General features: G+C 37.5%; 1 protein-coding gene across 5 annotated transcripts in view; it reads left to right on the top strand.

Annotated features, from left to right (window-relative positions):
- Positions 1–25,406, top strand: part of PDE8B (phosphodiesterase 8B) — a 72,425-nt gene that overhangs the window by 32,157 nt on the left and 14,862 nt on the right. For 3 of the 5 annotated variants that reach the window (XM_027634365.1, XM_027634364.1, XM_027634369.1), the window contains exons 2-11: positions 462–521; positions 5,221–5,411; positions 6,681–6,740; positions 8,654–8,711; positions 13,064–13,152; positions 16,651–16,729; positions 17,215–17,355; positions 18,663–18,751; positions 19,166–19,226; positions 25,083–25,134. In XM_027634365.1, coding sequence (XP_027490166.1) covers positions 462–521; positions 5,221–5,411; positions 6,681–6,740; positions 8,654–8,711; positions 13,064–13,152; positions 16,651–16,729; positions 17,215–17,355; positions 18,663–18,751; positions 19,166–19,226; positions 25,083–25,134 — 880 coding nt within the window. The remainder of the gene's footprint in view (positions 1–461; positions 522–5,220; positions 5,412–6,680; positions 6,741–8,653; positions 8,712–13,063; positions 13,153–16,650; positions 16,730–17,214; positions 17,356–18,662; positions 18,752–19,165; positions 19,227–25,082; positions 25,135–25,406) is intronic. The other 2 variants (XM_027634367.1, XM_027634366.1) reach the window with 1 other exon arrangement.

Here is a 25,406-nt window from a genome sequence, read left to right as displayed (position 1 = left end):
CCTTATCTGAAAAGTCTCTTCTTTCCTAATCAAACTCATTAAAACACTATTATTTAGTATATGTCACAAGACCTTTAATACAAGTTCTGTATTACATTCAAATGAATAGGGCAATTTTTGGCCAGAAATAAATGGCTTTCTGTAGTCTTAAGCAACATACAAGTCCTTCTATGTAACCAAAGTACCCTTTTGGGGAGAGAGGGAAAAGGAAGTAGTGTTTCTTGATTCCTTGTTTAAAACCCTGCAATTTTTAACTTGCAGGCAAATAAAGCAAAATTAGGAATTTGGTGAATATGATCATGTAAGATACACTTCAAAGCAGCCAAATTGAGGCTGCTAGTCATATGCCAGCCTGCCTTTGAGCCTTTTTCGTGGTTCTGTTTTATCTTTCCTTCTTGCATGTAAAATGCTATCTTATTAAGACCTGGACTGAAAAAAATATCTATATTGCTCTTCTTTAGCAGGCTTCAACTACAGAAATACAAGTTGGGCCCATGAGACTGACACAATACCCAATTCAGGTAAGATGCTCCTTCAGGTTCTTGATACAGCCAATTCAGTGTTAATATTTAATAGTTATAGTTAAGTATCTTATTTTCATTTCACTTGTACAAGGACTGTGAGATGGGTAATTGGTGTTTTGCTGAATCTGATTGCTTGAGAAGAGATTTACAAGTAAATTAAGTTGGTAAACAATATGCTTAGATTTCCATTAATGTCCCATCATACCCATATGTCCTGTCACTAGGAGTATGTGTGTATGCGCATTAACAAGGGAAAGAGCTTCCTCTGTGCATATTAAAAACTATTCAGTTCTGATATGCCAAAGCGGAGAGCTTCATGGAGTTTAAGTACACATCCAGGTTTTCTGGGGTTTGCACAACAGGACAGAGAACTGTAACAGGGCAAAGAACTGTGGTTCTACAGATCCAAGAAATCATACGACCTCCAACAAAACAGGTTGAACTTCAACTTAAGGAGCAACAGCTGTCACCTATACCTGCTTCTTTTTCTGTAGGTTTTATTCCTATGACAGTAAACAGATGCCAAGTGTTATTTTTTTTTTAGCTTATAGCAGGTGTTGGAACTCTCAGATTATAGGAAATTAAAGAGTTTTAAGCTTTAACATTGTTCTAGTGATATGTAATTCATTTGAATTAACGTTGGAGTCACTTAATTCTATAAAATATGGAGACATTTAGTCACCATCACCTTTTCTGTGAAAAATCTATGTGTGTAAAAAATGCTATTTCTTGGGGAAACTAAATTGTATATATGCATCATAGAGCTTTACATTTTTATGACTCTATTAAGCATCTTAATTATGACTTGATCCAATGAAATGTTTGTTGATATTGTAACGAGATTGTGGAACAGTGGCTTCAGCAGTAGAACAGACTTTGGTTTTGCAAGGAATTTCAACACAGAAATGTAGAACTCTTCACAGAATAATATTCTTTAAACCATGATCATCTTGAGAAAGATGCTAAAGCAGTCCTTTAGCAACTACAAATACTCTCAACCCTTATGTCAGTGTATTGCGTTATAGAAATTGGATTTGCCAAAGTATCATCATATCAGTGTTAGCCGTTACAAGTGAAGATTTTTCATATAAGAAACAAAAGTGGTATTTTTTTTGTTTTTAAATCTGACATTCTTCTTGCTATCTTGCCAGATGGGGATGATTTTTTGTCCCTGCATAGCAGAAGTGAGAATCGGTGTAAAAATCCATGTTAAGTAAAGCAGAAATCATTCTTTAACTAAAATCATTAACTGAAGAATTTTCCACAAAGACGTTGCCATACGCTAACTTATTATGGTAAAGGTAAAACACTTCATGTAAACCCACCTCCTTTGTTTGTGGAACACACCATATTGCCTCAGATAACTTGGCAAGTGTTACACATATCCATACATTTAAAAAATGTGTGCTAATCTTTTATTCCATCGTAACAATGCAATTACATGTTTCTCTGTGCAGTGCAAACAGCTACTGAATATCACATTTTAAATGTCTGTTTGTGGGTGATTAATAATGTTTACAATTGTCTGAGAAGCAAGTTCAGTTTGTTAAAACAATTGCCACTGGGACTTTTCTATTTTTCTTAGTAAAGTTCATTTTATTCTGGTGTGTGTTTTATGCTATTATGGGACACCTGTGCCAACCTTGAAATGGCACACATTTTTTGTCTGAGAGGTGACCTTACTTGTGACCTTATGGCTGTGACCTGCCATAAACCTTTTAATAGATTCCTCACTGGACTTTATGACTGTATATGTTGGAGAAAAAATCTGCTTTGGTTTATACTGGATCATGACCCAGGTGCTTCTGGCCTTAAGAGGCAAGGGGGAGAGTCTAAAGTAAATGAACAAGCCCTAGCCATCCTAACATGCCACATATAGCTTGCACATCTGCCCCAGTTTTGCAACAAGGCTTGCAAATAGGAATGGTTGGATTCTGAGACCTTAGAAATGACCATGATAAAAGTACATGTAAATGTGCCCTCTCCAGAGGACAGAGGAGGTAGGTGGTTTTCATAAACATTTAGTGGTGTATCTTGTTGCAGAAGTGTTTATTAGGACTGATAAATGTTTGGGTGTGCACTTATTCAAATGCTTCATTTTCTCACCTTTTAGGATATTCGTTTGCCATAATATCTTTCACAGCATTGACATCAAACTCCATTTCTGGTCTGATGATTTTGAAATACCCTGATGAGCTGCAAATGAACCATATCGATGCACAGCATTTTATTGTTTCCTCATGCCAATTTTTGGACTAAAATTTTTGTAACTTAATTCAGGGATACTATGTATTTTCCACCTTAAAAGTCTCTTGCTGGGATATGATGATGTGAAAATAATTAAATAACTTCTTAAGTTGCTGTAATTTTCTGTTTTCTTTGAGTATCCTGCATGTCCTAAGCTGGTGTCCCTTATTTTATTTCAAGCTCTTTAGAGCAAATTTCTGTCCATTTTCTTTATTTGTACAATAAACTGGGAGCAAGATGTGCAATAGTTGTGTGAAGCAAGTACTTAGAAAGAGAGTAAAAAGTACATCACCAAAATTATGAAGGTTTCTCCATAGAGACAGTTCATGGTGCTCCTAAACCAGGGCAGCACTGATTTTTACAGCAACACTGGCAAATTATGCAACGAAAAATAACTACCTGCATTTTTTTTTTTGCCAAGGGACACAGATCAAATTCAAGCATTTCCTTGATCGTGTTGTTTATATGAATTGTTATACTTTTATCTTGACTTTGAGAAAGTATCTTAAACTATACTTCTAGTTAGGTTATATTTTGGTGATTAATAGTAAGCTTCATACAAATGCTAATGAGAAAGCATTGTAGTAAAACGTTAAAACAACATTTAACGTTAATATTCTCGGAAGAATTTGCACACTGATAATTGTGCGATAATTGTGTGATAAGTGAGAGATTGGGTGGTTTAATTAAGCTGCATTATTTTACAACTGGTAAATTATTGTATTTTGCAATCCTTTCTTTCCAAACTGGAAGTGCTGAGAGAAGGAAGATACAAAAAATAGGCACACCCCCATTTTTCTGAACCATATTGTTTCAAACAAAGGAACAAAATAAAACTAGTGGCAGCTGGAACCAAACAGAAGATTCTGTCTGAGTAGGCACTTCACCCAAGAATGGGCAGACAAAGTCTGCAGCTTGACCACATCGCTGCTTTCCATCACTTTGATGGCTGGAAAAAAAATCAAGCATTAGGTAGAATGACAACACTTACCTTGGATGTTGTGTGTCAGTAAACCAAATCTAGTTATTATTAGTTGCAATCAAAACTATTTCTAATAAATTGAAATTTCCTAAGTTGTTTCTTAATAATTATGGAAATTCTGAGCACATAATTTTCTTCCACTGTTTAATGAAACCTTGACTGGTTGTTATGTCACAGTAACACTGATTGATTTTTTAATTGTTTAGAATTCAACAATCCAGACAGCTCAGGATAAGAAGAAAGATATGCTCACCTTTTCTAACTTCTAGACTGATGGTGTTGAAATTCATGGGCTGACACCACAGCTGCACAAAGCAGCACAGATGAAAGGTTTTTGACTTCTCTTATGGGCATTTGGAGAAAAATTTTGCGAATTTTTCACAGACAAGTTGTTTCATTGAAGTTAGGGATGACTTTTATTTGTGAAATGAACAGGATTTTGCTTTATAAGTGATTACTCTCTAGCTGCTGCCTTTCAGTGCAATTTAAATAGCTGTGGATAAACTTTTGACTTTGTGAGCCCTTCTTTTTCACTATTTGCACTAAATTAGCCCTTTTTTTCATCTGACACACAGAGCAGCACTGTTAGTTACCTGTCGCTGTGGTAAATTTATGCAAATTGTAATGAGGAATGTCTACATGACTTGTGTTCCTTGCTGAATAAATTGTACTCTGATAATGTATGTATTATAGAAGTGGATAAAAAATTTATTCTCTCCTAAAAAGATTTTCTCTTACATGAGAAGCACAGAAACACAGCCCTTTTCAGTCTCTATTCTGCGTGTCAGTTAGCAAACAGGCTTCCTACAGCATCTCCTTGCTTTTCAGAATGGCATCTCAGTACACATCCTATCCAATTTTGCATGAGCAGTTCCTTAAGTGTTCAGCTGAAATTGTTGAAACTACATCATATATTCAGGGACAATTTGGGACAATTTATTGAGTTCAAAATTGTGATGTTTGATTTTCCCACACACACACCTAATCCTATCCAAAACTGCTCTTTTCAGTATTGAAATAATATTGGTTATGAATAAAACTGTGCTATGTTAATTGTTTGTCCCTTTTCAGGGAAAAGTGATGATTAGTTGCATTTCAGGCAGTTCCTTACAATCAAAAGTGTGCATAGCTTGGATGGCCTGATGGGAGTGACAATGATGTTTGAACACTCTGGGTGGTTACTGAATGAATTGGAACAGGAGGTAGGAAAGAATCATCGTCTAGCAAGCTAGTTTTGTCCTGAAAACCAGACCTACTCAATTAACTATTGATTATCTATTGATGACCTCTCTATCCATTAAGAAAGTTGTACTACTGCATCAGCTGCTTTACAAGCTGTGCTTCAACCTTCCCACTTTCAAAACAGACTCAATCTTTCATAGAGCGGAAGTGTTTGTTAAGATTTGCACCATGCAGAGGACTACTTTGTGTGTTTAATGTGGTGCTACTGTTTTGGATCCTTTGCAGGTTTTGCTCATCTTTGCAAAAGAAGACAACCAAAGCAATGGTTTCTGGTGGGCTTGTGACAGAGCTGGATACGGGTGCAATATTGCCTGGACTCCAGAGTCAGCACTTGAATGTTTTCTTGATAAGCACCAGGAAATAATTGTTATAGATCACAGGAACTCCAGATATTTTGATGCAGAAGATATCTGCAGGTAACTTAAATGACCTTATGCTTCTCTTGAGCTTCAGAATATATTGTACAAAACAAAACCTCTGAATTTTAAAACAAAAATAGTGAAAAAGAAAAATGAACACCCAAAATTACAAGAAAATGGAAGTTGGGGAACTGAGACTAGAAGGTTTGCATACATCTGTAAGAGAATAACAATATGACAACTACACTTTTGGCAAAGATGAATTGCAGAATTGTCTTTAGGTCATGGGCTTCAGAGCATAAGCCAGAGCTGTTGTGAAATTACTCCCTTCTATCTGTGTCTGTTTTTTTCCTGACTTACTGCTACAGCAAAGTCTGAAGCTGCAGCCTTCAAAGGAGCATGTTTACCCACTAGGTCAGGCACTGCCAGTTCTCTGCAGAACTTCACATCACTCCTCTGGTCCACATGATTCTATCTAAGCAGCATTTGTGCACTTTTAAGTGCTTAGTATTGGGATGCTTTGCTAAAATACAGTGTTTCAGCTAAAGAATACATTTTGCACCATACTGTACTTCTAGTCTACCATGACCTGAAATTTGCCATGTTTATGACAAGGGGCATTTTAATGCTCAAATATTCATGCTGATGTAAGTTTTTCTGAAAGACCAACATAAATAAAGACCATTTATTCAGGACAGTGTGATATGAGTGAAAAACTTACTTTTCACCTGTAAAAAGTTAATGGAGTGTTCTGGTAATTGGTTGTAATTTTTTTTTTTTTCAGTTTCCCAATTCTATGCAAGGTGCTAAATTCTATTTATTCAGCAATTAATAAATTATAGTCTGTCATAATTTGCTATACCCACTTTTCTTACTTGCGTACCTCAAAAGCACTTCTCACCCTCTAAAGAAAATTTTAAAATGTCTAGAAGGACAGTGGTAAATATGAGAAGTGGTAGAGATTCTTGTTTGAATGAGCTAGCGGGTTTTGAAAATGTGCTGGATTTCTCAACTCACACATTCAGGGCAGTCTGCCCCAAATAAGTTGAGTACACAGGGCAAACAAAGAGTGGGTTTGAAAAACTGCTGTTTGTGCTATGTGTTTTTGGAGCTCTTGCCTTCTGCACTGGATAGAGCAAAAGGAATCTAGCAGCAAAATGAAAATGGTTTGTCTAGGTGGGGATAGGTAGGTTTGGCAGTGCAATATCCTGTTTTCTAGCCTCAATGGTGTTTTTCAGTCATGGTTTCATTTATATTTTCAATAAAGATACTCAGAGTAACATTGAGAAAGCAGTGAGTGTAGCTGAGAAATTTTTGTTTCCTCAGGTCTATTCGTGCTGTAGAGCCATCAGAGCATACTGTAATACTTGCTGTGGTTCCACGCATGTAAGTATTACTGGTTTGTGAGAGATTTTGATTTTACTTTATAAGAATATTATTTGTAATAGTTATCTAATAACAGAAAGCATCTACTAACAAGTTTAACAGAGTAAGTTTAATAATTTTCACGTGAAATGGGATAGTGATGTTTTATGTTTTATTTGATAACTTTCCTTTCATGCACACTAGTATTATCCCTATCAGCTTCAGAATGGTTTGTATTCTAAGAAAATTAGAAAGATATATGTTAGTTTCTAAAAGAAAAAAAAAATCCAAACCAAAACCAGAAAGCTGTATATTACTTTCTAAAGGAAATAACTCAGTCAATTGTGTTTTTTAGGGAACGAGGTAATGGAGCAAAATTCAATCCTGTTTATGATATAATTACCAGAATGTTATCCTGAAATCCTTATTCAGTAATTCATACTCCACCTGTTCAGGGAGAGTTCTTACTGACTTAAATACATCTTCATCAAATACCTTCAGACACCCTGATTAGAACTCTACACTCTACTGAATCCATTGTCATTTTAATAATTTCCTAGATCAGTTAAAATATTAGGAAATAGAGTGACAAGAGAACTATTCCTGTCAAGATTAAAAAATAGACTAAATTTACCACTGAGCAAGATTTTACAACTTGCTTTACCTTTTTCTTAATAACTTTTTTTTGAGATTATTTCTAAGAGGATATCTCAGGATGTCTTTTATTCTCTTCCTTTTTGGAATCCCCTGACTGTGAAGAGACACAGGACTTCTGTAGAGGATCTGTCAGGTTTGCTGTAGGAATAACTATCAGGTTGTAGTAATAGCTGCAGATACCTATAAAAGAAGACTGTAGCATCAACTTCTGTAATAGTATGATTTTATGTATGTATTTTATGCAAAACTGTTCTCACTGAGTTTGTTATGTTTAGATAATTTGTCAAATTTATACCATCTAATTCTTTAATGTTGTGTGACCATACAATACACCGGTCGTGTTTAATGTCTGTACTGATGATCTGGATGAGGGGATTGAATGCGCCCTCAGTCATTCTGCAGATGACACAGAATTGAGTGGAAGTGTTGATCTGCTGGAGAGTAGGAAGGGTCCACAGAGGGATCTGGACAGGCTGGATTGATGGACTGAGGCCAGTGGTATGAGGTTCAACAAGGCCAAGTGCTGGGTCCTGCCCTTGGGTCACAACAGCACCACAGGCAGGGGGAGGAGTGGCTGGAAAGTGTACCAGCAGAAAAGGACACCCCCATGGGTGCTGGTTAAACAGCAGCTGAACATGAGCCAGCATTGCCCAGGTGGCCAAGAAAGCCAATGGTATCCTGGCCTGTATCAGAAATAGCACAGTCAGCAGGACCAGAGAAGTGGTCCTCCCCTGCACTTGGCACTGGTGAGGCCACATCTCAAATCCTGTGTCCAGCTCTGAGCCCCTCAATTCAAGAAGGACATTGAGGTGCTGGAGTGAGTCCAGAGAAGAGCAGAGCTGGGGAAGGGGCTGGAGCATGTGTCATATGAGGAGTGGCTGAAGGAGCTGGGGGTGTTTAGTCTGGAGAAAAGGAGACTTGGAGCGGGGACCTTATTGCTCCCTACAGCCACCTGAAAGGAGGTTGTAGCGGGGTGAGGCTCAGTCTTTTGTCTCAAATAGTACGGGATCTGACAAGAGGAAATAGCCTCAAGTTGTGCCAAGGGAGGTTTAGATTGGATATTATGAAAAATTTCTTCACTGAAAGGATTGTAAAGAATTGGATCAGGCTGCCCAGAAATCACCAGCCCTGGAGATACTTAGAGGACATGTAGATGTGGTACTTGGGACATGGTTTAGTGGTGAACTTGGCAGTGCAGGGTTAAAGGTTGGACTTGATGATCTTAACAGTTTTTTCCAACCTGAATGATTCTATGATTCTGTGATTTTGTTTCACAGATCTGCTGACCAAGAAGAGACTTCTGTTCTTCCCCTTCTTGATGCAGGCTTTGATAGGGTAAGTATAATTTGCCCATGTAATATAGAAACCATATAGTAACTTCATAAATTACAGACACTTCTACTTCCTCAAACTGAAAACTATACATCCTCTTCTGTCAAAAATTTATTGATAAGAAACCTGTGACAGTTGATTTGGTATTCTTTTCTTTTCAACAGTGTATTCCAGAAGCATGTGAAATAAGAGACTTTGTGATGTAGCTAATCCTTTCAGAATAGCAAGAGTACTGAAATTAATTTCTTGTGGTCTGACTGGGCAGTGAGTGGGTTTTGTTTATGACTGCATTAAAAAACAATGATGGGAGACTGATGAACATGTGCTGCATATTGCAGCATGCTGACTAGTCACCCCAACATCTCTGCATGTCTCAGACTGCTGGGATTCCTCTTCCAGTGGGACTACAAACCTGGTCCAGCTCCTGATGTGAAGAAGAATTTATTTTTTTTCCCATGAGGTCTGTTGTCTTGGTTTGCACTAGTTCTTCTCAGGACAGAGTTAGAAGCTCTCCTGTACAGGCAGCAGAAGTAAAGATAACTATTCATACTGTTTCTCAAAACATCTTTGTAGGAGAGAGCAGAAAAGCAGGAGTTCTCAGCTCTGAATATCTAGGTTTCTTACCCTCTTCTAATCTTTGTGTGAATGGCTTTGGATGGGCATGAATGTTATGTTGCTATTTTATAAATCAGCGGTATTATTTAAGTTCATAAGGAGTTATGTACTTAGGCAACAGAAGTGCATCAGTGGACACTGTAGTTAGAGAGAATTAACTATATATTGTCCTAAATATACATGTAGTTAGGACAATGAATTGTAGTAAGGAATATCAGAGAAGGAGTGGAATTAACTCAGGTAGAATCTCGTGCTCAGATGCTCAGATATCCAGTATCTGAGCTAACTCACATTCAGCCCAAGTTTGTTTACATAGCAGAACACGCACCAGAATTACCATTTTCAGATCATCTCAAAATAAAAAGAGGTACTAAGTCTTGCGTCTCCTGCCAGGGTATTGTGGGGGCAATTGATTTGAAGGCCAAAGCCTTTCTAAAGCACATAGACACTCTGAAAATTGGAAAAGGTGAATCTAAGAGAAAGGTCAGCTCAAGAATGCCAGTACTTTCTAGTGATCTCTTTCTCTCAAAAAAAAAAAAATAAAAAAAATAAAAGCTTTAATAGTTTTCAAAGAAAACTTCATTACTTCTCAGTTCTAGTGTTTCATTTTAAAATTATGCAGGGCAATGTTTCATGAGCTAGATTATAACTGTAGGTGTAGCACTGAGTAAAAACAGAGGAGATACTCTGCAGCACTGAGACACATTCCAGTGGCACACTGTCTGCCTAGGAAAATAAAATCTTTTTGTACCTGACAGGTGCTCTAATCATTCCCTCTTGCTGTCCCAAATTTATCAGAGAACTTGTGTAATATAATAATTCCCTATTGGAATTACTTTCAAGACTTTAAAACACATCTGATGTCAAACATTCCATTTTTGCAGTAGTATAGACATAGGAACTATTTCTGCTTGGATAGACAGGGATCAGAAAGGACTAAATCCATTAACACATGAAACTGCCCCACACAAAGATTTAAAAATACCTTTCTTCAAGAGAGATGGTATTTGCAGGGAATCTCTTCCTCTGGAGCAAAAAAGAAATTTATTTTTGGAAAATCATACCCGTTTAAATAATATTTTTTTCTTGTTTACTTATTTCTGCTTTTTCTTCCTCCTTCTCAAGAAAGTCTATTTTATTGCATCTTCTGATTTTCCCCCATATAATTAACCGCTTTTGCGTTTGTGTATTAATGCTGTTGTTAGTCCAGTATATTAATTATGCTGATTTTTTTTTCCTCTCAACCTCATAAATCTAACAGTGGTGGCCTACTTAGGATGGACTAATTTGAATAAGTGATTTAGCTTCCTGACTGATTTTTAGCTATGATTTAAATCAGCAAACAGGGGATCTGAATGTTTGCAATTATTGAATTACAGTCTTGTCTTGTATTTTGAACTTTTTTTCCTAAATAAATGTTGATTCTCATTGACCAGATACTATTAAAACTCTCTGGATTGGAATAAAAGAAGTCTTTAATGTTAAACCTAGTACCAATTGCTAAGCAGGAAGAATAATGCACTCCTACTAGCTAATGATTCCAGTGGCTTGTGTGAAGTTCTGTATAGAGCAACAATGGAATCCAATTATAATGAAGTAAAAAATAATTTAAGGGTATATGTTAGTTAAATGAAAATATACTGTATAAATATGAAACTTTTTAAAAATAAACTGTTGCTGTCTGCCTGTAATATTTGAGAGTTAATAGATCTTCCTTTTCTTGTGTCATATTAGGGGCAGAGATAAAAAAAAGGAAATGTTTCCTGCTATTTTCAGGTCCCAATTGATTTCTTTGCTTTGAGTCAGCCAGCGAATGAATGGCATCAGCACTGTAAACTTAAATAAACTGATTCTGTACATCTGCAGAAGACTATACAACACTTAAGAGCAGGTTTAGCACTTCAGTAAGCTGCAGTTCTTGGTTCTTAGCCAAAGATTTGTGCCAAGAGTTTTGTCAGTAAACAGCAGTGGTTTAATTTTGTCAGTAAACTGCACTGCTTTAAAAAGCTGTTTATAAAGAGACTTAATATATTCTAGTAAGTCTAGTTTATAAAATAAAATTGCCATCAATTATAAATTTTATATTATTGATAGATTTGTTCTTATATTGTTTTAAATTTAGCACAAAATTGAATATTTAAAAGAGCACCCTAAAACTGAAAATCTAAATCTACAGTGCTATAGAAGAGAAGTTTGTTTGCAGACAGTTTGTTATGCAAAAACACAATGCTATTTGTACCTTTGCTTCTGCCAACTTGATACTGTGTGTTTTGTTTTCCCTTAGTGTGTGAAGTGAGAGTTACAGAAATACGTTAAGATCTTTGCATTAAGGAGTGAAACAGACCCATGCTGACAGTTGTTTTTAATTTTATTTTTTTACGTTTTGCTTAAAACTTGGAATTAAGCCATTGGTCCCCACAGTTTTTATACAGGAGAGAAGCACAGATTTCTTAAAAGCTATCTTTTGTTCCTTGGAGGTTTGCATGCTACCTCTTGACTCTGCATGCAGCTGTGCCATGAGAACTAGTGACAACACAGGGTATTTCATGTGGTAACTAAAGTCAGTGTACGTGATCATCAATAAACTTTATTTTAAGTCAAAGAATCTACTTCTTTTGTAGCAACGTAAAAATTCTCATTTCAGCAGGATCAAGCACAAGACCTTTTAGATTACTACCTGTGCCTGACAAAGATAGGACAAGATCTCTCCTGTCTGGAGTAAAAGTTTGTTCACTGTTGTTAGCACGCTCCTTACATTACACGCTTTTCTGCACTTCTGAATTCACATTGACAGCTCAGTGAGATTACTTGTGAATCAAAGTCACTTCTGAGCTTTAGCTACAATATTTGCTTAGAAAAAAAAGCCAAATAATTTTTTTTTCTCTTTATTTTTTAGCATGAATGTTTTATGTCTCTAAGGTTTTCCATTTCCAGTCTGAATTAAGGATAGATGTTCCAAATGAAACATCAAGGCAATACTGGTTTTGTGTAAGACTGTTTTGGGGTTTTTTTTAGATTTTCTTTTTCTAACTGGGTTGCTAGAACCAAATGGAAAAATCCACAGTTGAGGTTTTAGCGTATTTTTATACTTGTTTTGTACTTAGATAGCCATGTTGTCTTAAAAACTAGGAACTCATTCCTGAGGAACAGATGATTATTCAACACAAAAGGTACAACAAAAGCTTATTTCTACAGAATCACAAGATGGTTGAGGTTGGAAGGGTCCTTGGGGGGTCATCTTACCCAATCTCCCTACTGAAGTAGAGACACCTGAGGTAGGTTGCCCAGGACCATGCCAAACAGCTTTTGAAGATCTCCAAATCTCCCTGGGCAACCTATGCCAGTGCTTGGTCACCCTCACAGTAAAAAAAAAAGTGTTGCCTGATATTCAGAGGTAATCTCATCTGCTTCTGTTTGTGCCTGTTGCCTCTGGTCCTGTCACTGGGCACCACTGGAAAGAGGCTGGCTCTGTCCTCTTACAATCACTCTTCAGACATTTATGTACCTTGATGAGTTCCCCAGTTCAGCCTTCTGTTCTCCAGGCTGAACAGTCCCATCCAGGCTGAACAGTCCCAGCTCTCTCAGCCTTTCCCCAGAGAAGAGGTGCTTAATCACCCTTGTGGCCCTTTGCTGGCCTCACACCAGCTCTCTTTATAAGGTCAGAGTTTTAAATGCAGGAACAGAAATAACAGTTTAAAACCATTCCAATCTATTTCATGCACTCTTGATTTGTTTTCCAGCAATTCATGGAGAACAGCAGCGTAACTGCTTGTTACAATGAACTGGTTCAAATAGAACATGGGGAAGTGCGATCTCAGTTCAAATTACGGTATGTAGAAGTGTAAGAAACTGCAAACATCAACCTCTTGATCTAAGCAACTATATCAGGTTGCTTCCTGTTTCTTCCCAGCTATGCATATGTGTGTTTTGCATGTGCATGTTAACTAATATACTTTTGTATTTTCTCCTTCTGTTATTTTGTAAAGGACAAACTTAAGTGTCTTAGTAACTGGTAGCCTGAGAAAGCTTGGTCAGAAAACTGTGAATTTACATGATGGTAGAACTTCACAAAGTCATTCTTGATCTTGTGTGTCTAAGATTTTATATTTAATAGCTTGAGCTGAATGCAATCTTGATTATTTTCTTGCTTGGGCAAGACTTGGTGGGTCAGGAGCACAGTTTTTTAATCATAATGAGAAAATAAATTACTTTCATTCTCTTATCACTTTTTCCTACATGTGATTAATTTTATATTTAATATAGTTGCTTATGAATGCATGTAGATACTTTTGCAATGCAAGTACATGAAAGAAAAAGCCCTTGAAGTTGAGTGTAATGCAGAGCAGGGGTCATTCTCTGTGTCTTAAATTCCAGTAACAGAAAATACTACCATTTTTCCACAGGTTTCAGTGGCTCTGTTTAAGAAATAGATTTTTGAAGATTTTCTTTGCAAACTGATCCCTAAGTGACTTCATATTTTCAAGTGATTGTGTGTTCGTGCATGCAGAATGCAATTATAATAAAATTTCCAGGGAAAAAATCTAATCTGGGCTTACACCATTTTAACAGTTGTTTTCCAAAACTCAGCAGGAGAATAAAGGAGCTATGACATTTTAGAAGTTAAATTTTAGCAGTTAATTATTAGTTGTGGTGGTCCTGACTTGGTTCGTTGTTAGTTGCAAATGCAAGATTAAATAACCATCTTCTGAATGAAGTCAGCGTAGATCAGAAACATCAATTTTATATGGAAAGATTAAGCTGTCATTTAAACACACAACACTTGTATTTCACATTTTATTTCAAGAACAAGATCCAAATACATTTTGTGCATCTCTACATGAGTAGTATCAAATACGAATGCAAATAATTAGAACTCCAAGCCAGGGAGCATGATTCATATTGGCTATCATATTTTTCCATAAGTTCATTTACAGCCATTAAAGTTCATTAAAATTGGAAGGAAACAATGTGAGTCCCCAATGGCATTTCATCTACTGACAGTTCTTTCATCCATATTGTTTATGGAAACAGCAGCAATTCTGCTTGCTCTTGCTCTTTTGTATGGAGTTACATAAACTGTGAGCCTACTTCATTTTAATTTATGTAAATAATATTATATAAAATTCATCCTGTGTTATCATGTCTTTTGTATATTGATAATAAACATTATATATATTTTTGTGGATTTATATGTATCCACATCACCTCTGAACATGACTCTTCTGGGAACCTTTGGCAGCACTGTAAAATACTATGGAAAGAAAAGGTGGTATCTTTGGGTTTGCTACTGCCACTACCAGATGCAGTCCCAGAATAATTAAGTAAAGAGTTTAACAGATGTAGGCCCAATATAGCTAACCCAATATAGGTCTAGCTAAGCAGCTAAACCTTGTCATCTAACAAGCACAAGTAATACAAGCAACTTTTGTACTAAAATCGGGGGGTATAAGGTAGCATTTTAAAAGGTAAACTTTCTGAAAAGCTGTATTTGTAACCTGGAAAAGCTGATATCTCATCCCTACCTCTGCCTTATTTGGCAGGTGCCATTAAAAACTAAACAGAACTGGTATTTGGAAATGCTATTTAGTCACCTTTTTTTTTTTCATTCGTGGTTTAATTAAGTGGGTAAAAATATGTTGTACTGTATGTCTGTCCCACTTGTTGCTGGTCTGTAGGTCTTCTCTACAGTGAGAGGGAAGAGAATGCAGAAGTTAGTCTATGGAATTAAACCTGGGATATTCCAAGTGTTCAGACACAAGAGAAACATGGTGAAAGAGTAGAACCAGCCCAAGAAAATAGATACGGTCGTGTCAGTAGTCAGAAATGTCTTTCCTTCCTAACAGGGACTCTGCTTCTCCGCATTGTTGCTTCTGGTTTGAAAATTGGTTGGACATCTGTGTGTCAATCAAAGAGGATATGGGCTTGTAATTTTGCTGGCTTGACTGCCAGATCAAATGAAAACACTAAGGCTTGAATAGTGAAAACATACCTGTATGTTTTCATACAGAAAGTTTACATTTGTAATGACATTTGTTTGCAGCTGTCACTGAGATAAATCTGTCACTGAGATAAATCAGTTACTTCACACAGCACAAAATCACACTTGGGAACCAGCTTGGATTGCTAGAAAATCATTTGTAAAAGCTCCTTTAATTATATGAATTGAAATACTGCTGTCATCTTCTGGATATCACTTTTTGTCTAGAAATCTTCATCAGTGTGGCTACATGGCAGTCTTTCTGTGTACACCTCTTCATGCATTCTATTTGGGTTAGAGTTAATTCCATGATAAGCGGAAGTAGAAACATCCTGTATTTCTTAGTTCTCTAGTCACTGGTACTAACTCAAACTCTACTATGCAGTCTTGGAGCAAGATGTTTCTTTTAAGTAATAACTGTATATAAGAATGTTCATGCATTTTTGCTCCCTGCAGTGAGAGGCATATAAAAGGTAATTAGTTTGTCTTTAGTCCAAATCAAAGATGAAATACTGACATCTATCAAAGCAACTATGCCAGGTTGTTTCTTTTAGTATGCACTTTCCCTGCCTATGGCAGCGGGGTTGGAAAGAGATCTTTTTTCAGGTCCCTTTCAATCCAAACCATCCTGTGATTCTATAAGATATACTTTTTTTCCTTAGCATTACGAGCCTATATTAATGTTAAGGCCATTTGTGTAAATCATAATTTAAGCAACTTAAATTTTGTAGCAAATAGATTGTTTTCATGCATTAGTTCAAGGATAGCCCTGAAAAAAAATGGGTAATAAAGATCATTTTGGCCCTTAAAAATCAGGATGTATGGAAATCAAGTCATTGCATTATTATTTGAGAGCAGGAAAATTGACATTTTTTGGACTAGAACTTTGAGATGGCTTAGATTGTTTCCTTTAACTATGTTGTATTACAACTTCTTTGACAGTGCCAATCTATTTGCTTATTGAAAACTTTGTATATATCTGCTATGATGATTTTTGTGTTCCCAATCTTTAATGATCACATAACTTTCTGATGTAACAGTAGCGTGTTAGTTTTACTGCTAATTGTTGGTTTCTGCTGTTCAAAGCATGTATGTAGATAAAAATACACTATTAAGATGCTGCAGTGCCTATAAGCACTTTTACAATGTGATCTGCAGTAAAAGCATGTTAACAAGGCTGTCTGAGGCTGGATTTCTGAAAAAAGTCATACTGAAGATAGTGACACGGTTTAGTCAAAACAACTGCAACTTTGTGATTCATCTACCGATAAGTACAATTTCATAACGTATTTATAGTGAACAAAATGTTCTAACAATAAAACTAATGTGCTAATCCTTTGCTAATTTCAGAGCTTGTAATGCAGTGTTCACAGCATTAGACCATTGTCAGGAAGCTGTAGAAATAACCAGCGAAGATCATGTCATTCAGGTAGGGCGGGAAACTTTTAACTATTTTATAGAATTGGAAAAGAAGAACTCCAAAGAGATCTTTGCACAGTAGTTCCTGTTCTGTTTCAGTATTTTAGTTTTGTTGCCCGTTAGAAAACCTTGTGGAATTAAGTGCCTAATTTTTGGATGATGCACACTGACGCCTGCTGAATAAGACTTTTCCTTCAGTAACTGTATTTAGATTATAATTTTCAGTAAAGTAATGTTGTCTATGGTAAAACCTGTATTATTCTCTTTCTGTACTTTCTGATAGGAGGTTACATATCGCTTGCTGTGTTCAGCTTCTTACTTGAATAAAATGTTTCACCATCACATAGTATTTTTATATGAGAAACACCTAATTGTAGGGATGTGTGGTTGTGGTTTTAGCCATATAACTTGTCACACTTTGATAGTTAAACGTGAGTAATTATCCTTTAAGTACATTTCTTTAGATACTGACATAAGGTACTTTTGTCTTGGCAGTATGTTAACCCAGCCTTTGAACAGATGATGGGATACTGCAAGGGAGAGCTTATTGGCAAGGAACTTACTGAACTGCCTAAAAGCGATAAAAACTGCGCAGATCTTTTAGACAACATAAACACATTCATTAAAAAAGGAAAGGTAAGCAAATAAAACAATCTCATTGCTATAGATTCTGCTTTATTTTTTATTTATATATTTATATATTCTGCATTGTTTTTTATCACTCTAGGTTTAAGAACACAAGGTGTGTTCTTCATGAGTGTACATATAAGACCACAATTCTGCTCCTTAGATGTCTAAGGAGCACAACAGCCCATGTCACAGACAAGTGACTACAGATTTCATTAGCTTTGCTTTTAGGATCTGACTGAACTCCTATTGATCTGTTGGCTTAAGATCAGTATCAGAATGTTTTCTCTGTTTCTATTTTGCTTATAGCCCATGGAGTTTTTGTTAGTTGGAATGTAACAGTTTGTCCCTCAGTCAGTCTCTCAGGTGGCTGAATCATCCAACCAAAGGTTTAACTGCTCTGTTAAACTGCAGAGCCTTCACTGACTGCATACTTGAAGCACCAAAAAGTATTGGCACTCAGTGGGGTTTGTTTTTCTAACTAAAGTTAGAATTCTATCTGCAGAGCCCTGTGAACTCCTGTTGTTGTGGTGATGGGCCTGGCAATATGTTCCCCTAATCCAAGCAACAGTCTCTTATCCCATCTCCCACAGGTTGCAGAAGTACCTTTCCCTGTCTCACATTCTGCTTCAAGAACTTTGGGGAGTTCTTGAACCTTTGAATCACTTCCAGCAATGATCTGAACTGGAGTCACTGTCTGGAGTTGTTTGCAGTTGACCTGCAGGCCACTCCTGCTGTGCTCCTCCTCATTTATATGGGCTGCCCAGCAGCTCACACTGCCTACTCAAAGGTATCTTCCACCCATTTTCCATTTTAATACTACTCTGCTGCCATGTAGTTCTCTCCTTAAAAATATTTCTTCTCTGAGGTTAGTTGAAGGACATCTTTAGGTTAAGGACTTTTGAAATTTAGCATACATATTTCTTGGCAACCGACAACTTCAAAGCTGAATGGTGCTCAGTACAGTTTGCTTCTGCTGGTCGTAAGGGAGGTACCGTCTGGATGTGTTGCAACCACTGCTCTTACGGTAGTACCTAGCAAGAATGTTTGTAACCCCTCTAAGTAGATGATTCCTGAAGTTCTTTGTAAAAGTTGCATGCACTCTCATAAGAGAAACATAGTTACCCTGTCCTTATGTTAGCAAATGACTGTTAAAGGTACTATTCTCTAGTAATAATTTTTATACTATTTTAGAAAAGACAACCATGAAATAAAATGTAACTATTTACTATGTAAGGATTATGCAATAATAAATGAAGATTTGACTGCAAGCTATATATTCTTAGATGCTGTCTCTGTTGTGTGTGTTTCCTTAGGAATGGCAAGGAGTTTACTACGCAAGAAGAAAATCAGGAGACAGTATCCAGCAGCATGTGAAGATAACACCTGTGATAGGTCAAGGAGGGTAACTAACTTGTCCAGAACATATCTGCTTTCTGGTTTTTAGGGCCTTCTTTCTGCTTTCTGAATCTGTAAGTTTGGCATGAACCTCCATGTATTTAGCAGCTGGGCAATCCCCTTGTCTGTGTGTGTGCTTGCACATGCTCCCACCTTTGCAATGTAGAATCGGCACATTGCCAAATTCAGCTCCCAGATGTGCAGGAGAATTCCTGAAGGAGCAAAAAGATCAGGTGTCCTGGAACAAAAACATCACTGTAATGCTGAAGAAGTGCTGGTCACCCAGTCATCTCGCTGGTGTTGGGTTTGGTATCTGGTTTCCTGAGGGCATGGAGATCTCTGCTATAGAAAATAGCAGTGTATCACTTCACTTCTCTCTTTACCATTTGATATGGTAACAAGTGATTATTTCTGTTGCTAGGAAAATAAGACACTTTGTGTCCCTCAAAAGGCTGCATTGTACCAACGAAAACAACAAACAGGTATTGTATTTCTTTCATGTGATAATTTTCATAGCTTTTAGTAAAATAATATATTTTGGCTTATCAATTTTTGCAAGCAGATGTAATCTATATTTACAATGAGATTCTCATTGATTGTTGGAGCAAGCAAGAAAACTTCAGCAAGGCTTGCACATATGTTGTTCTTAAATAAAGTGTAGCCTTCATGCAGCACCTGAGACTTCACACACTCATTAGAACAAGTGTTCTGGAGGGGTGTCATTCAAGCCATAACCCAAGTAAACCAGCAGCAGCAGCTGACCCAGGTCTCTGCAATCCAGGCACACATCCACACCAGCTGGTCCTGCAACAAGCTGGTCGTATGGGGAGCTGTTTGCTGTAATCTGCTCCTGGTGTCCACCCACTGACAATGTCTGAGGCAAATGATCATATCACATGCTTTGCCCCAAAAATACTCTAGTACGTGCCCTGTAAAGAAGTCTGAAATTCTGTGAGCAAAGAGTGAAATCTGTCTTTAGCTTGTGGTCTGTAAGGGTGAAATAGGAAGTGGCTGGCAACATTTTAGACCAAGGATGTGCTAGGGAAACATGATATGTTTCCATATTGTTTCTGGAAGGGGTTATGTATCTTATTTAGACTTTTATGTGCTTTTACACCTCATATAGGTAAAGACACTTATGCAGAAAAAGTATTTAGAAAGTCACAAGTATGTCTAGTTGTCCCTTCTTTAGAAGAACAATACTGAATATATTAACACATTATTGGAATACCGCTGCTACTGGAAGAATTTCATAGGTGGTAGTCTGTAAAATTTACCCACTGAAACTATCCTCCTTGCATAAGTTTTGTGGAGGCAGGTAGTCAAGGAAGAAAACTGCATAACTTTTGGAAGAACTTTGAAGGTTTATCACTGAAAAGTAAGACTCATAATACTGTAAACTGACCTCATCTTTGAATTAACCATGGTTTTTAGTATTAGCAGCAAAGTAGTTACAGTCACAGTATTTTTTAAAATCTCAGGCTAGAGTGCAACTGAGTTTTGTAACAGAAGCAGCGATAAAGTTATGTATTCTAATGTATTCTCTTTAATTCATTGTTTAAAGCTCTTCATTGTTTTTTCATTTATAGTTGCTTTGATTTGAAAGTGAGATACAATTAGATCTTTTTTTCTTTAAAAAAACACAGCTGAAAGACTGGTACAGAGAAGTGTACATATGATACTGTACTCTTTTTGCAAGATTATGAGTATAACACAATTACAAATTTGCAGCCTTTTGTAAAAAACAGCAGTAGGCGTATAGAAAAATTCCTTTTCTGGTTTTCTTTGCCCAGTTCATTGGAATATGGAAAAAAGTCCTTTTCTGGTTTTCTTTGCCCAGTTTATTGGACTGCCTAAGCCAGTAAGAATCACAGATTAATTTATCTTGAAAGGGACCTTAACGATCACCTAGTTCCAAGCCCCTTGCCACAGGGGACACCTTCCACTAGACCAAGTTGGTCAAAGCCCCATCCAACCTAACCTTGAACACTTCCAGGGATGGGGCATTTACAACCTCCCTGGGCAACCTGTGCCAGTGCCTCATCACTCTGACAGTAAAAAATTTCTTCCTGATACCTGATCTAAACCTGCCATCTTTCTGTTTGAAGCTGTCCCTCCTTGTCCTATCACTAGACACCCTTGAAAAGCCCCTCTCCAGTTCTCTTGCAGGCCCCTTTAGGTACTGAAAGGTCTCCCCGAAGCCACTTCTTCTCCAGGCTGAATAAACCCAGCTCTCTCATCTTTTCCACATGGGAGAGGTGCTGCAGCCCTCTGGTGACCTCTGTGCCCTCCTCTGGCCCTCCTCCAACAGGTTCATGTCTTTCTTATGCTGGGGCCCATCCAGCGTGTCAACCACCCCACAAAGCTTGGTGTCCTGATGGTGCAGGACACCTGATCCCACTGTCCATGTCCCTGACAAAGATGTTAAATAATACTGGTCCTAATACAGACCCTTGAGGGGCACCACTCCTCACTCCTCTCCATATGGACACTGAGCCATTGACCACAACTCTTTCAGTGGGACCAGTCAGTCAATTCCTTATCCACTGAGTGGTCCACTTATCAAATCCAGGTCTCTCTATTTTAGAGTCAAGGATGTGCAAGGAAGTATTATGCTTTGCATAAGCCCAGTTAGACGACATCCCCTCATCCACCAATGCCGTAACCCTATTGTAGGAAACCACCAATTCTGTCAGGTATGATTTGTCCTTAATGAAGCTGTGCTGGCTGTCACCATCACCTCCTTATTTTCCTTCTGCCTTAGCATAGTTTCCAGGAAGATCCGCTCCATGACTTACAGGGCACAGAGATGAGACTGATTGGCCTGTAATTCCCCAGGTCTTCTTTTTTTTTTTTTTATATTTAGAAATAAGGGTTTAAGTTTCCCCCTTTCCAGTCACTAGGAACTTCACTGGGCTGCCATGACATCTCCAATATAATGGACAGTGACTTAGCCACTTCTTCCACCAACTCCCTCAGGACCCATGGATGCCCATAAGGTCCTGTGCACTTATGCACCTTCAGGTTCCTTAAATGTTCTCAAACCTGTTCTCCTACAGTGGTTAGTTTTTCATTCTCCCCGTCCCTGCCTCTACCTCTTGTGACTTGGGCAGTGTGGCTGGAGCACTTGCCAGTGAAGACCAAAGCAAAAATATCACTGAGTACCTCAGCTTCTCCACATCCTGGGTAACCAGGTATCCTGTTGCCTTCCAAAAAGGGCTCACATTTTCCCTAGTCTTTCTTCTATTCACCAACGTACCTATAACAGCTTTTCTTGTTGCTCTTGACATCCCTGGCCAGATTTAATTCTATCAGGGTTTCAGCTTTCCTAACCTGATCCCTGGCTGCTCAGACACTTTCTGAATTCTTCCCAGGCTACCTGTCCTTGCTTCCACCTTCAGTAGGCTTCTTTCTTGTCTTTGAGTTTATCATGAGTATTTTGTTCATCCATATAGGCCTCCTGGCATTTCTGCCTGACTTTTCTTTGTTGGGATGCATCACTCTTGAGCTTGGAAGAGATGATCTCTGAATATTAACCAGCTTTCTTGGGCCTCTCTTCCTTCCATGGCTTTATCCCATGGAACTCTTCCAAGCAGAGGCCAAAGTCTGCTCTCCCAAAGTCCAGGGCAGTGAGCTTGCTGTGTGCCCTCCTCACTGTCCTGACCTTGAACTTCTCCGTTTCATGGTTGCTGACGCCCAGGTTGTCCTTGAACTTCCCCTGCCCTATCAGCCCCTCCTTGTTGATGAGAACAAGGGAACTTATGAAACAAATTTTATCTGACAACTTGTGTCCAAGGTGACATTTATATTCTCTGTACTGGTGGCACTGATGGAAAGCACCACCCTTCATGTCTTTTTAGTATTCATTCATAAGCAGTTACTGGTGAATTGAGCACAAATTTGATAGTCTGGGGAGCTTTACACATTTGGTAATCCCAGGGAATACGGCCTTCGAAAGGTTCTCCACAGATATAGAGGTCTGCCACAAAGGCTAAAGACCACAGCCTAACAGAAAGCATGGTGTGTGGAAATGTAAGGTCTCTTGGGGAAAAAACAAGGTACATCCAACACAGCTATGTAATTATTCTGTTTCATTTCTGTGGTTGAAATACCTCCTGCCTGTAGGAGATACTGGACACTGCAGTATTCCTAAAATCCATGCCTGAATACTTTGCAGCAGTAGAACATTTCTTTACCCTAAAAAAATTAGGTTCTTTTTCAAGCCACAGATAAATCTTTATGGCAGGATAAAAGGAAATCAAACAAACTATTTATTTAGTTACAGAGCAGTAAAAACTGTCATGATTCAAATTTTGATGCAAATGCATTGACATAATTTTAAATGGCTGGATTTCAGCATTCAGACAATGTATGTTGACTTCGAAACATCCTTACATATTATGCATTGTTTCACCTTAAACAAAAGTAGATATTTGCCATTACCGACAGCTTTTGTAAGGGATATCGTAGTATTATTAGGGATCACTGTGCAGAAACTTTCATGTATTTCTGTGCCAGATTTATAACATACAAAAATTTAGCATGCTAGATTTATGCATAGAAAAAATTTATGTGAGAGTATTAAGCATTCTTACAGTGAAGATTTATGAATAGAGATTGACTTTCATGTGACTATTTCCATGTGCTGAAGCCTAGGTAATTATTAATGCTGCTGTTGTCAATTTGAGACCTGGCAGGATTGAGTCCAGTGTTTGCACATTCATAAATTTAAAACAGAGGTGTTGTTTCTCCTCTTAAGAACATATTGACCCAAGATTAACTGTGTGACTGTCTTCATAACTTACCTTACATGGCTCTTTCAGGACATGCCTGCAGAAGGGGAAGAGAAGTATTCAGAACAGAAAAGTGGGTTTATTTTTTTAGGAGAGCACTTGGAGGACTGTGCCAATGTTTCTGCCAGCTGTGCAGTAGACAGAGATATATATCCATTGGCTCTGAGAGAAGCTCCAGGTTGGGACCAGAACAAGCAGTTCAGATGCATTGTGTCACTGCACCATATCTGACGAGATTCCTTAATCTTACTCTGTATGGATCATTTCTCTTTGAGTTTTTGCCAGGTTACAAGAGAAGTGTTTAAAATTTATTTTTGGAGGAAGAGTCACTTCTTATGTTCCCTTGAATAAAATTTATATGGAACATGAGCACAGGATTTCCCTCTCCTCTTTCTTTTTTTCTTCGTTACAGAAAACCATATCTGAATTTTGTGGGATTTTTCCTTTCCATTTTCTTCTCTATCCCTTTCACCCTCTTTACCTGCTCCCCTCCACTGCAAAGAGGAAAAAAAGATAGTGTCTGCAAGAATGACAGTAAAGAGAATGTGTATCAGAGTATGTGTATACAGAGAGTATGTCTATCTTCTCTAGTGACTGAAATAAAAACTGTAATGCATTATTTTTAGTCCTCAGTGTCTCTGCTAGCTCTAATGAAAGATGTAATGTGCTAATTTTAGAAGGAAGACTTGAGGAACTGACATTTTTGTTCAGGTTTCCTATTAACAGCAAAATACTTTCTTGTAACCACATAACAAAGGAAAGGGTGAAGTGATTAGCAGGTATTAAATTGCCATGAATTGGAGACCGCTTTTTTTTCTGAGCAGAATGGAAAAGCAGAGGAATATTAATCTGTGTTATTGTAGTCCAAGCAACATGTGTAAATTTTAAGATGACGGAAATATCCTATGTAAATTCTAAGAAAGCTTGGAATACCTGTTGTTGGAGCTACCGAAGTTCTCTCAGAAGCACAAATAATTAAGATTTTGTGTTTAACTTCTTCATTCATGAGAATGATTAAAAATTACTTGGAAATAAAGTTCTGATAAATGACACCTACCTCTACCCCTCATTTGCCAGAGAGTTGTTTTTATAACTGAGTTTTCTGAAGTCAAGTTTATTAGTGACCTGTGAAAGGATACATGCAAAATTAGCTTAGATAGCACTAAGAAAATGTTTTTTTAAAGTGCAAAAATTAATATTTTGGGATTTTTTTTATTTTTTGCATTTCATTCTTTCAGGTTCATATGCAATTTGCACATAAAACAATACCAAAGAAGAATATCCATTCTCTTGCAACCACAGGCATTAAACAGGAACTTAGTATAAAAAAGCACTATTGTATCTGCAATTATCTGCATGACATATCTGCTTCCTTTCATATTACTTCTCTACATCTAACTGCACCTAAAGAAGAGTCTTTGCCATACACCTTCTTTTTAAAAACAACTGAATGGAAAATTCTGGATAAGAACAGTGTTGAATGTAGCCTGTTTAAGTATTTTTGTATTCTTCTGCCTTACATACATATTTTACTCCAATCTTCAGGTCCACAAGAGTCACCATGAAGAGAAGTACACAGCAGACAATTCTCAATCAGGTTAGAATACTTTTACCTCTATATGCTGCTGTGCTGGAGGTCGTGGCAGGGTTCTTTCCCTCTGTCCAGTCAGTAGTCAGAGCTGATGGTCAGTGACGGATGCCAGCTGCCACTGATGTTGCACCATGAATTGCATTTATAATCCATAATCAATAACCAATAATAATACAATCAACAATAATTCAGTCTCCTGTGCAGAGCTCTTGCTGTGCCTTTGAAGTTAGGATGCATTGCTCTTCATTGTATTAAAACACTGTGTCTCATCCTGAGGC

This window comes from Corapipo altera, unplaced genomic scaffold (assembly GCF_003945725.1).
Source record: "Corapipo altera isolate COAL_440 unplaced genomic scaffold, ASM394572v1 61411, whole genome shotgun sequence".
Taxonomy (NCBI): Eukaryota; Metazoa; Chordata; class Aves; order Passeriformes; family Pipridae; genus Corapipo; species Corapipo altera.
This window is presented reverse-complemented; position numbering and strand designations above follow the sequence as displayed.